This window comes from Dysidea avara, chromosome 13, assembly GCF_963678975.1.
Source record: "Dysidea avara chromosome 13, odDysAvar1.4, whole genome shotgun sequence".
Taxonomy (NCBI): domain Eukaryota; kingdom Metazoa; phylum Porifera; class Demospongiae; order Dictyoceratida; family Dysideidae; genus Dysidea; species Dysidea avara.
The window spans coordinates 1467987-1481336 of record NC_089284.1 but is presented as its reverse complement, the minus strand read 5'-3'; the positions used below and the strand labels follow the sequence as shown (position 1 = coordinate 1481336).

Here is a 13350-nt window from a genome sequence, read left to right as displayed (position 1 = left end):
CTTGTTCAGATCTTACAACCCCTGGAAGAAACCACAAGGGAGCTCAGCAGTGAGTAAAGAGTTTCATGTAGCAAAGCAATCCCTTTGCTAAATGCCATACTTACTGAGCTAAGAAGAAATGTTGCTGACGAAGATGAGACACAAGTCCCTGATGATGATGAAACTCAAGTGGCAATAAGTCAGGAAACCAGCATTCCTACTTCAGAAGAAAGCCAGCACGTTATTACAGGACTGATTGAGTCTATAGGAAGAAGATGGTACAACTACGAAGATGATGTGTAGAGTGTATGCACTATGTTAGACCCTAGATTCAAGGAGGTGTGTTTCAGTAGCTCTGCATTGACTAGGGCAAAGAGAGTTCCACTTTCACTGATGCGTCAGATGCAGCTAATAGCAGTGCTACATTTGTGATCAGTGACAATGATGAAAGCATTCAAGAAGAAGCTCCAGTGAAAAAGAAAAGGTGCTTGTGGGATCATTTTGATGAAGAAGTTAAAAAGAAGAAGGCACAACATCAATCTACAAGTGAACAGAAGAATGAGAATGAATCATTATACCTTGGAGCTGGAGTCATTAGTAGAAAAGAAGATCCTTTGGTCTGGTGGAAAGATAACAGAAATCAGTTACCTATTCTAGCAAAATTGGCCAGGGAATACCTAGCAATACCTGCCTTCAGAAAGGATGTTTTCAGCAGCTGGGTACATCAGTAGTCAAAGAAGGTCTCGTCTAATTGGAGAACATGTTAATCAATTTGTATTTTTGAATAAACATGTGAATAATAGTTAAACTTCTATGTTTCACTGTCATGCAAGCAATGCAAAATTCATACAACCAGAATTAAAATTATTAATTAATAAATATCGATATCGTATTAATATCAAATATAAATAAAATATCGTATCGAAAATATATCGATGTAAAAAAGTCAATATTGCACATCACTAATAAGCGGCTTACAGTAGCTAGCTGGTAGACATGACAACAAATTACTGACTGCTCTCTATTAGGGTATCTTTATTGCATGACTCTTATGTATGTTTAGTACTGTACAGCCTATTTCTGAGGTTGAGCGGATTTGCAAACAATATATGTGACTGGATTTGCAAACAATATATGTGACTGGATTTGCAAACAATATAATGTGACTGGATTTGCGAAAAGAGGTCACACACACACACACACACACACACACACACACACACTTTGATGATTTGTAACTTCAGATTGGAAAAGGCTATTGACTTGAAATTTGGTGAGAAGTGAGCACCAACATGGGTTAACGGACAGAAAAATTTTCAGGTTTATATATTAACTGAGTACCAAGTTATGGTCTCTCAAGTTCATGGAATTGGATGTGTGTGGAAGACCCCTTTTCGCAAATCCGGTCACATATATTGGAGGTCTAAATATTTCAAGGATAAATTTTTTGCTATTAATCCCCAAACCTCAAAACCAGCAAAAAAAAAATTCCCTTAAAATATTTAGGCTATACGTACAGCTCTATGGCCTATTTTATTAGACTATTTATTGTAGTAGTCTAATAGAGCACACATATTTTTTGAGCATTTCTAATACAACACACATTGCCTGTCGATTACTAAAAAGCAATGTAGTGGCAATGCTTTGTTTCCAGCTTATTATACAGCATTACAAATGAAGATAAGTATGAGAAGCGTCTCTATTATGAGAAACGTATGAGAAGTGTCTGCTATTATGCTCTATAGCATTTATATAATTCCTTACTTGCAACAACTCTGCAGGGTACATGATAAATCAATAGGAGAGCGAGGGTTAGTTGGGATGCATGTAACTGTGCATCCTAGCTATTTCAGCTACATGATTGCATACTAGGAATGCTAAGATAAAGTTTTGGCTGAGATAAATGATTTTAATGTATATCCCAATTAAAGCTCACTTCATGTTTGTTCGTGGTGTATCCTGCAGAGCTGTTAGAAGTAAGGATAATATAAATGCTATTGAGCATAATTGCAGACAAATTTTATTTCACTATGGAGTCTATTATCTGTGGCATGCTGGTGCTTGCACGTGACAAAAAAATGCTTGTTGAGTTATTCCGGCATTCTGAGTTTTCCATACTTCCATAACAGTACAAGAAGCACCTCCACAATCAATTCTCATGATAGCCAACTAGTCATTGTTGAGTTTTGCTTGATTGGAGGTATCAGTCAGTCAGTAGAAAAATTTATGCTGCATTATTACAGTCAAACTTGCATCGCCTGAATTGCTTACGTTTGGTTGCAAGGACTCATTATAAAATCGATCTACTGTCCATGCCTTGGAGAACCTCTTCAAAGACTACCACGCCCATCAGGAGACCTCAACATCCCAAGCAGCTGTGGACCTTTGTCACTTCACAATATTATTTTCTTTACACGTTCATACTGTAACTTTGAAATGGTTGGTCCTATCAACTGTCATATTTTACTGGGCATGAAGTGGCAAACCTGTTCACTTCATTGTGAGTCCACACACATTAAAGGCAGCCATTTAAGTACAATACATAAAAGTAAACTCCCTAATTATTGTGGCAAGATTTAAAAACAATATGACTTTGTTTTTAAAAGGCTTCACAAACCATTACTTTGACTGCCACCTTAATTAACCCTTTAAACCCGAACACTATAATACTTTGTGATATGGAAACAAACAAATCCCTATAACTTCCGCATACTACAGTGTACGGAGATGGGATAACATTTAACAGAATCCTTGATGAACAGGCTTTCGAATGACATACTGTATAAGTTTTGACATTGGAATGAGAAATATATGGCATTGTTTCGTACGCACAGTTTTATCCGTCATGTGCTATTCCTTTAAAAACTTGTTTTTGACACCTCATACAAGTTTACTGGTAATCTTACCATTGTTGTTACACAATAGATTATGGAGAATTATTATTATTTTAATAATAAAGTCATTATTTTAACCTCAAAAAATCATTTAGGTATATCACAATAATACACTAATATTTCCACAGAAACTTGCTGGAAGTAAAGGGTTTGGAATCACTTAGCAGGAATTTTTAGCACAGGTTGCATTGTGATGCTGGTTTCTGGTTAATTTTTTTTTGCGTAAAGGTGCAAACCTATACATACAGTATGAAAAGTCACAGTTACTGTACCTGAAGTGCTTCTTTGCTTGGAGGTGTGGGAAAGGGAAAATTTATGACTTTGTCGATGTTTAGCACCTACAAAAAGGTGGTGGTTAAGATGACAATGTTATGAACTGTACTTTCATTTGGAGAAACAGGTCATCTACTGGTCTCCTTGATAGTTCAGGAAGTAAGAACTCCTCAAACTGATGCTGGAATACAGCAGACGAGTAAAGTCTAACAGGGGGAAAAACACAAGCAATAATAAATATTTCACAGTATTCTACCTGAGAACATTGGAACTTATAAGAGTTAAGAATTTTATGGCATCATTATAAAATACATACAAGGAAAATGAAATTTAATATCAAACAGTATGGTAGTACTGTTTGTTTAAGTAGGGATCCCCCTAAAAGTGATGCGTGCTGCCTAAAAGGCTACCTTATAAACCATCCTAGTGACATCTTATGCAATGATACGGAACAATAGTAGTCCATCTAATATCAAATACAGCATTAAAAAACAACAAGTTAACACCTACAGGTGGCAGGATATAGAATTTAAATCGAACTCGAATTTTCATCTGCTTACCTGCCTGCCTGCCTACCTTCCTGACCAAGGCTGGAGGCCAAACAAAGCAACACACGGCCACCATTTTACGCCACAATAACAAACTCACCAGTGCCATGTGCCTTTTGGGGTTATGATGAGTGTGTGCCATCTACATTTTGTCTTTCCTTTTATTTTCAATCAGGCTAGTTGTCTTCTTAATGCAAGGAAACTGTATCAAGGCATTAATTTTCCGTATCAACACCAGCATATTTAGATGAAACATAATATTTAAAGTGCTTACGCTCAGTAGAAACCTGTACCTTCACAATAAATTCGACAAAATGTCCATTGACAATTTTGGCTGATTAATAACGATCAAGTGTGGGGACCATCCTAGGCCTGCCATTTTAGTATCACGATCAATACTAAAGCCACTATTCGTGATACTGAATATATCACAATACTTACAAATAAGTCAATCATAGCTGGTGCTACATAGTGATTGCTCAGTATTCCTACAGGAAGTCTTTAAAGGTAGCATCAAACTAGCCACTATCATAGTTGTTTAAAGTAACAGTTATTGTAACACATGCTTTGAGGTTATGTTATGTTCACAACTCTCTGCAGGGGTAACCAGGTTGTGACTTAGAAGGATTCTTAACCTAGTACAAATGGATTTTAATGACAATTAACATACAGGCATGGTACCACGATAGCTAATAACAAAATAATTATAGCGATATCGATACTTTCAAAATATTGCGATATATTGCTAAAACGATAATATCTCTCAGCCCTAGACCATACCAATTTATTCAAACACGATGACGACACCTTATTATAGATTCATAATGCTAGTTCAATCAAAATAGTAAATAGTGACGCACCCCATGGTAGACAAATGGTGACTAAAGCTACTCTAATAGAGCAGTCATCCTAATAGAACAGTTACAATTGCATGCACAAACTAGCATATTTAAAAATTAGTAATTTAAAAAGAAGTAGGCATCCAAGTTGTACAAAGTAGTGAAACAAGAGATAAATGATGATATTACAGCATAATTCGGTGGGTACTTTAGCATTAAACAAAATGATTGCTATAACATGCTAATGTAGGGGATATCATCATTCATCTCTTGTTTCACTACATTTTATCACTTAGATCCTTACTTCATTTTTAAATTCATACTTTTAAAATATATATATATTTTACTATAGTCCAGCAGTAAACTAGCTACCTACTACAAAGCTAATAAAGGTAGGATTAAACATGTTACTTGGTCTCCTTCATTGTGGCGCATTTTATCACATTAAACATGACAGTGCTTCAAAATACACACAATGTAACAGGAACGCCAAATGGAGCAGCTGTTTACAAACCACACACTACAAAGCACACTTTTTGATGAAACAACTATCAAATTATTTACTGTATCAATTGTTTAAGCGATAAATGCTAACATTTGTTTCATAAACAATTGAAAGGATATTTTCTTCAAAACTACAGTAGAATATCACTGCAGCAATTTCTTGGCTGTCACCTTTGATATCACATCTTTTTCATCCTAGCCTATTTTTGGAAGGCCACAAGCTTAACTGCTTTGGATCAAGATTCAAGTACAGCCAGTGTGTGCAGCAACAGACAAGTGTGTATTTTATAGGAACCAAGAAAAATGCTGTTTTCATGCATCCGTAGCTCAATAGTACCTGAATGGAAATTAACCATTTTTGCTGTGGTAAATCCCTCGGGGTGGGGGACATCCCATTTCAAATTAGAGCTGAATCCACCCAGCCATCACTGAGATATGCATTTTCAAAGTTTGTCTTAGTTTCTTTTATTTTTCTTCTTTTCGCAACACTTAGAAAAGTTACTATAAATTGTGCATGCTTTAGTCGATTTTTTTCAAATTTGGAGGGTAGAATGCAGCACGTTTACAGTCCAACTTTTGTATACATCAGATAAAGAACAAGGGAGTTATACGTGAAAAAAAGGCAATAGCATTTTTTTTGCATTGACAAGATAAACCGCTTGAAGGAATAACTTGAAAATCAGTCTGTACATGGAGTAACTATTGTAGTGCAAACCTTGTGTGGTTTGAAAGAAATCACACTAACAGTCATGGAGTTATAACACAAATGCCAACTACTGTATGTGTAAAAAGTGCACGATTGAGCTTTGTTAACAAAGTATTAGCCACGCCTAACAGGCAAACTAGTGTGATAATCTATTAAACTGTATATTTAATAATAACTGTAGGTTATTTAGTCTCATATACAGCTGGAATTCAGGTGCAGGTGTAGGTGTTGTGTTGGTGTTGTGCCATACAGTGTCTGGGTATTGTTAATAAGACAATATACAAAAACCACTACATTTGGGGGCTTGTCTGAGGGGAGAAGCCATATGGACAAATAGGAACAAGGCTGAACAAGTAAACAAGCAGACAACACAGGAAAAAGGCTGAACAAGTAAACAAGCAGAACTTGGAAGACACTCAAACAGAAGCAGAAAGCTTAATGAACTAAAGTGCCTACCTGCAATTGGAATATCAAGCCTTACAAGTAGAGAATGAACTATGTGGTGAAAACCCACAAACCACACAGGAAATTGATATGGAAAGGGAGGAGCTGACAATTTCGAAGAATGAAAGTGGACAAACTTCTGTCAGAACTTACACGCTAGCAGGGAAGTGGAGCTTCAGCTGAGTCAGCTGAAGTAGCTGAATAATTGAGCAAGGCTAAGAAAAGAACTGAGCAGGCAAATGAAGACTTTGGAGGGAAAGAAGTGGCCGCAACACAAGAGATTACAGAGTGCTCCAGGAAGTAAATGGTAGGCTTCAATGCAACAAATTGAATATTGTGTAAATTCTGAACGTAACACATGTAAAGTCAAGAAACTGCAAGTACAGCTACTATAAGTAAACGAGGCCTCATTGTGCAGCGCTGTTGAAGGTACCGTCAGTAGTAGTAGCTCACATTTTGTAGAACCCGTTGAACTTATTGTGAGCAAGAATTTGTCTAGTGAAGATGTTACACCTACTGTACTGTGAACGTTTTGAAGTCTTCAGACGTAGTCTCTACTTCAAACTCTACTGTGTTGTCAACATCACATGCCCCTAGTACACAGTCTACAGTGACGCTGCTACATCCTTCTCAAGTCCCACTTTTGTACAAGTTAAATGGAAGTAATGAGAACAAAACCCTTCAAGGAATGGCACAAGTAATTTTGAGTTGGTGGCAACCCATCTGTGGATGGAACTCTCACTCTAAGCTCGCTAACCTAGCGACAAGACTGCAAGGGCAGGCCTATGCTTCTACAAAGCTTGCACAACACAGCAACAATCCACATATGACAGTATAGTGATGGCTATGTCACAGAGACTCACTCCAGTTTGAATACAATCGGTACAAAGTGGGTTGCTACACAGTTGTAGGCAGAAGGTTAATGAGAAAGTGGATGACTGTGCATAAGACTTGAGTAGGTTGTATCAGAAGACTTATACTGTATCTGCAGAAGCTGAAACCATGGGTAAGGCAATATTGGCTTACAAATTTGTGTCTGGACTTCACCCGAGATCCAAGTGAAGGTGGCATATTGAAAGAATATTTGATCAATTGTGGATTAAGGCACATTTAGAAAAGCCAAGTTAAGAGATTTGTCATCCTGAGATAGTAATAGTAAGTCAACCCAGTCAAAGCCTGACAATCACCACTATTGTTGCCACAGTCAATCTAGCCATAGTGAAGACACTGAGTTGTAAGTGTAAGTGTTATGTGTGTGCTAAGGTAGAACACTTGGCTAAGGACTGTCCTCAGCAGAGAAGAGGGAAACCTGTAGTCTCGAGGTGATCAGCAGCAATCACAGCAGCAGTCTGGTACTACCTCTGCTAACGAGTGAGTGAAGTTCAGGGTAAGGTAACCAGCCTTCGTAAGGAACTGCAAGCTGCAGAGATGGAAGAGGCAATGAATGATAAGAGTATGACAATGCACATGCTTGAGCCACATGGTTCCGCTGATGGGCCTGTGCTCAGACCTACTCTTTGTTGGAAGAACAACCAGTCAATTGCAAGCACTGGTAGACACTGGATCACGATCACTATTGTTTCTGTAAGCGTTTGTTGGATACTAGAATTGAGGAGTAGAAAGTCGTTTACAGTCTCCTAGCTTATCAGTGAATAATTATGGAGGTGGTGAAGTGAATGTTATTAGTTAGCTATCTGTGTGTTTAGCACATGAGGGCCAAGAGTGTCAATCCACTATATTGGTACAGGAAGAGTCATCACTGGATTTATTGTTAGGTACTAATGCATTACCTTAACTTGGTTGTTCTGTGGTTCTGCTGCAAAATGATGGTAAGATGACTGATTTGTTACAAGGTCAAGTGTGGGCAAGTCTTAGTGTTTGACCAAGAGTAGTCATTTGCGAGCAAAGGCTCCTTCCTAGCTTCATTCCAGCTGTTGTCCAAGGTATGGCAATGGAAGTTGGTCATAGTAGTTTGAAGTCTGGTGAGTCCAGCAAGTTTCAGCTGTGTGCTGAGGCTGAATCCATTGAGACCAACAGTGAACTGAAGTCCAGTGAGTCTCAGCTGTGTGCTGAGGTTGAGAGCAAGTCTGATGTTCCTAATGAATATCAGTTGAGTACTGATGTTGAGTCTATCAAGATGAACAATGATCCAAAGTCTGGCAAGTCCAGTGAGTCTCAGCTGAGTGTTGATGTAGAGTCCATAAAGATCAATGTGAAACCTGGCGAATCCAGTGAGTCTCAGCTAAGTGCTGAGGTTAAGCCTGAAGTGAAGTTTTTATGGGCACACGTATGACAACCCATCATGCTAAGATACACTGTAGTACAAGCTCAAATTTCAGCTGATGCTGTTCACCTAGCCGGTTTACCAGAAGGGTGTGGGGTGTTCTGTAGAGTCTGTAAAGCTTTGTGGTCACTATATACACATCACAAGGGTGTCCATGGAAATAAGCTCTGAAATGCTTGGTATCCCAGACCACTGCTATAAAGTTTTCAACTCTGATATTGCATACTTGGTGTCATGCTGTTGCAACATTTGACTGGCATAAGCAATTGGAGCAATCTGTCCATTCAACTGCTTCTGAGAAAGTACAGCACCCAAGCCCACTCCTGAGGCATCAGTTTCAAGAACAAATCTCTTCATAAAATCTGGGAAGATTAAGATTGGGGCAGTTGTCAACAGCTGCTTAAGCCTCTCAATGCTTGCTCACAATTCGGGGACCACGCAAACAGGGAGTCTTTCTTAGTAAGTGCAAACAGCAGGCCCACAACCTCAGGGATAAAATGCCTATAGTAGGATGCCAAACCAACAAAAGATCATACCTGTTTAACACTGGAAACTTCTCAACAGCTCAACTTTACTCTTATCAGCTGAGATCCCTGACTACGTCACAACATAACCAAGACACAGTCTTCACAAAATGACACTTCTTGGGTTTCAGATGAAGATTTGCATCTCTTAGCCTGTTAAAAATTTCTTGAAGATTTGATGTGTTCGGCAAAACTCCGTCCCATTACTAGAATATCATTGGTTATACCATACACTTCTCATTGATCAGTCCCTTCAACACTCTACTCATCAGTTGCTGAAAAGTAGCTGGGGCGCTACACAACCCGAACAACATCACAGCATAATCCATTATGTGTGACAAATGCAGTCTTCTCTTGGGATTCATCTGCCATGGCCACCTGCCAGTATCCACTAGTAAGATCCAATGTGCTAAAATAAAGTGTGTACCATCTGGTTTTGACACCAAAACAATGGGACTCACCCACAGGTTGCTGGACTCTTTCCCAGTAGTGGAACACATTTGTTTATGTTGGAACCTGGAAAGTGTAAGAGTGGAGAGTCAGATGTGATTGTATCTAACTCACTGTTCAACATAACAGTGACGGATATTTTAAGGTACTTTAAGAGAATCATGGTGTGCGTCCTGTTCATCTAGAAGCCACACATGTTGTGGGGGTCATTGTCATGTTACTGAAGTACCTAGCGACAACTTACCAGGACTGTGGGATAGGCAATTTGAGCCGGTGAGTGATGACAAAGCAAATGTTAGATTGTGTAACCTGGAACCCAGAGTTGAGTCACTTCTCCAGTCTACACCTGTGAATTGGCAGAGCTTGGATGAAGCCGATGCAGTCCAGTTACAGTCGGGAATGGCACTCCAAGAGATGTATTACACTTTGCACTATTGACCTGGTGAAACCAATCAAAATTCTGACACTCTGTCTCTTACACCCATTGATACTCAGTCAGAGATGCTCATGGATCCTGATGAAAAATTATTTACTCCCCGAGGTTTCAGATAAGGATGGAGAGAGGATTGGATTGACAAAGAGTCAGATGAATGATGATGAATTGCAGTGTTGGGAAAGTTACTTTGTCAATGTAATATATTACATATTACTCTCTACTTTTGGACAATGTAATAAGTTACACATTACTCCAAATGAAAAGTAACTTAATATATTACATCAAGTTACTTTTGCTCTGACCATATACCTTTCCTTTACACCTTGCATGTTAGTTACTGAGCTACAGTGTAGCATATAATAAGCACTCCTATAAATATAGCTTCTGGCTTCTTGCACCTGTGTAGAGGTGCTCATTGTTTTTACTACTTCAGCCATACCTAAACATTGCTGGGAAATCACGTGACCAGTTGTCTGAGGTGTGAAATAATATGGATAATTTTATTATAGGGGATCAGAACAGTAGCTATAGATTATTGCAGCCACTTAGCTGTTGAGTAACACTAATTGGTTAGTAATGGACCTGCCAATGTGTTATGAATATCGTTACAAGTCGCTAATGAACTACAATAGTATCACATTATGTAATAACATGTTACTTTCATTACTAGTATAAGGAATAATAAGTTCCTTGAAAGTAACTTAACTTATATTACTAGACTATGAATACTAACGCATTATATTACTTGAAATCACAAAATGTAATTGCCATTACATAACACTGATGAATTGAGACCAGCCATAGAATTTTAAAGAATGGAGATGAGAATGTTGCCAGAGAATTGGAATTGAACAAGAAACAGTATGCTTTAATGTTCAATATCATATGGTTACAGATGGCACATTACACGTGATACCCCCAGTTAAGTACAGACGGACATTATCATGGAGACTCATGATGGTAAGTTTGGTGGACATTTGCAGGATGCAAAAGTCTTTGGTCAAATAAGCAGGACTCACTGGTGGCCTGGGATGCGTAAAGACATAACACTATATTGTAGATCTTTGCTTCATGTCATGTAGGAAAGGCTATTAAGCCCCATTCCTGTCAATGGACCATTGGATTGAGTTGGTGTGGATGTGATCAAGTTCTCCCAGAGTCAATAGGAAATGCTTACGCTGTTGTTTTTCTGGAATATTTCACTCACTAAGTGGTCAGAGGTCTTTGCTACCCCAGATCAGACTTCTCTAACAATTGTAGAACTGCTGATGAAGAAGGTTATTAGTCGTCATGGGGTACCAACTGAATTCCTGTCGGCATTTTTAGTCTAAAACAATGATTAATGTGTACAAGCTGTTAGGCATATAGAAGGCCAACACAACTGCCTACCAAACTGATGGGCTGGTGGAGAGGTACCAAAGAACACTTACTGATATGCTAGCCAAATGTGTACAAACAAATCACCCTGTGGAGAGTTCAGCCACAAACAAGTCACAAGTAGAGTTCAGGTAAAAAAGTCACGCTAGAGAGGTACAGTACAAGTCACCTGTAGAGGGTTCAACTACAAATAACCACTCTGTGGAATCTGAGCCAAAAACAAGTCACTCTATACACCATTTTCATCATAATATTAAACTCATGAGTGGCATGTACCTTTTAGAGTTCTGAAAAGTACAGTATCTACTATGCCTTTTAACCTCATTGTCTTCACTGTAAGGAACCACTACAAAACAATTCACACAAACAGGTCACTCTGAAGAGTGTTCAGCTACAAACAAATCAGAGATCAGCTACAAAAAAAGGCACCCTGTGGAGAGTTCAACTACAAAAAAATCACCCTGTGGAGAATTCAGCCTCAAACAAGTAACCCTGTAGATAGTTTAGTAAACAAGTCCCCTTAGAGTATTCAGCTACAAACAAGTCACCTGGTACAGACTTCAGCTACAACAAATCACCCAGTGGAAAGTTCAAGTTCAGCTACAAAAAAAAACCACTCTGTAGAGAGTTCAGTTACAAAGAAGTCACCCTGTAGAGAGTTCAGCTACAAACAAGTCACCTAGTAGAGTCAAGCCACCATGTAGAGATGTTTCCCATTTGGAAGGTTCAGCCACAAACAAGTCACCCCTACAACTGTGGTGAGTTCAGCTACAAAAAACCACCCAGTAGAGCATTCAAAAATGAATGCAATGTTAGGTTATAATTAAATGCAAAAAATTTTAATAACAACAATTCAGGCAAATTTATGTTGCCTTCTCCAAGTACTAGGATTTGGCTATTTATTATACTCTTTGAGTACCTTCTGGCAGCGCAGCATTGACATCTGGGCAAAAGCATTGCCCAGAAGGGTAATCGCAGACTCCACTGCATACCCCACCTGGTTAAGATGTTCTGTGGTGAAGTCTTCCTCCTCCCTATTGAACATCTCCAACACTTTAGTAAGAGGGGCAAGGGCATTGGAATTTAATGTCTGGATCCTGGCCAGGGCTTGGTTATTGTTGCACTGTGCCGCCATTATTTTGTTCAGTTCTGGAGTCTTCGTTACTGCCACCTTCGGTAGTGCAAAGGAGTTAGCCAGTTTTCGCTGCTCGTGATTCTCCATACAGGCAAAGCTACGTAACAGATGTTGCTCTGTAAGTTCGCTGACATCCATCACCTTTGGTGGAACACGAGAGGTTTCAGTTATGGAATTTGATTGCTCTACTTCTTTGCCTGGCAGGTCATTAGCTTCCATCTCTTCTTTCCAGGACAACCCGATAACTATTGAGACGGAGGCAGAAGGGCTGGTTCCAGGCGGCGAGTTGATGGCGGAATGATTGGCTTGAAGCGATACTATCCTTGAACTCCTTCATCTGCCGCTGGAGTTATTGAACAGCTTTAACTATGGCGCTGGCTTCAGATAATGCCATGAGATTACTCAAACACAGTCTTGAAACAAAACTACCAACAATGGTGAGCTAAGAAAAAGGTCGAAGGTGTGAAATGTGGTGGGTATTTATAGGGTTTGTTCCATGCGCATGCGCTGAGCAAACACATGGAGCGCATGACCATGTAATAATGACTACTACAGCTGGTAATAATAATAATAATAATAATAATAATAGGAAATAGGCCAAACACCACTGATATGTGAGACTGAGCCTTCTGAAATATAATCGCACATCTCTATTAAAAATCTTGGCTTTGCCTCGGTTTTAAAATCCATGAAGACCTGCATGGTAGGTTTCCAACCTGCACATAAACACTGTTTGTCAGTATTAATACCTGTAGCAATGTCCTGCCTCAGTACGGCCAGCTCTCCCAGCTCTCTGGTTGGCTGATGCTTTTGATGTCCAGTTAACCCTGATAAAACATAAACACTTCACCACACAGTACAGTGTAGTACTGTACCTGAATGTTGATATTCCAGTCACTCTATCATAGTATCTGACTTTAACCTACAATATGAAATATGAATTACATAGTAGAGCGA

General features: G+C 38.9%; 1 protein-coding gene across 3 annotated transcripts in view; it reads right to left on the bottom strand.

Moving 5' to 3' along the window:
• The window catches only part of LOC136243238 (probable ATP-dependent RNA helicase DHX37), a 102315-nt gene that overhangs the window by 37364 nt on the left and 51601 nt on the right, over window positions 1-13350 (bottom strand). For all 3 annotated transcript variants that reach the window (XM_066034758.1, XM_066034756.1, XM_066034757.1), the window contains 4 exons: window positions 13269-13315; window positions 13143-13220; window positions 3256-3352; window positions 3146-3211 (listed from right to left, as the gene is read on the bottom strand). In XM_066034758.1, coding sequence (XP_065890830.1) covers window positions 3146-3211; window positions 3256-3352; window positions 13143-13220; window positions 13269-13315 — 288 coding nt within the window. The remainder of the gene's footprint in view (window positions 1-3145; window positions 3212-3255; window positions 3353-13142; window positions 13221-13268; window positions 13316-13350) is intronic.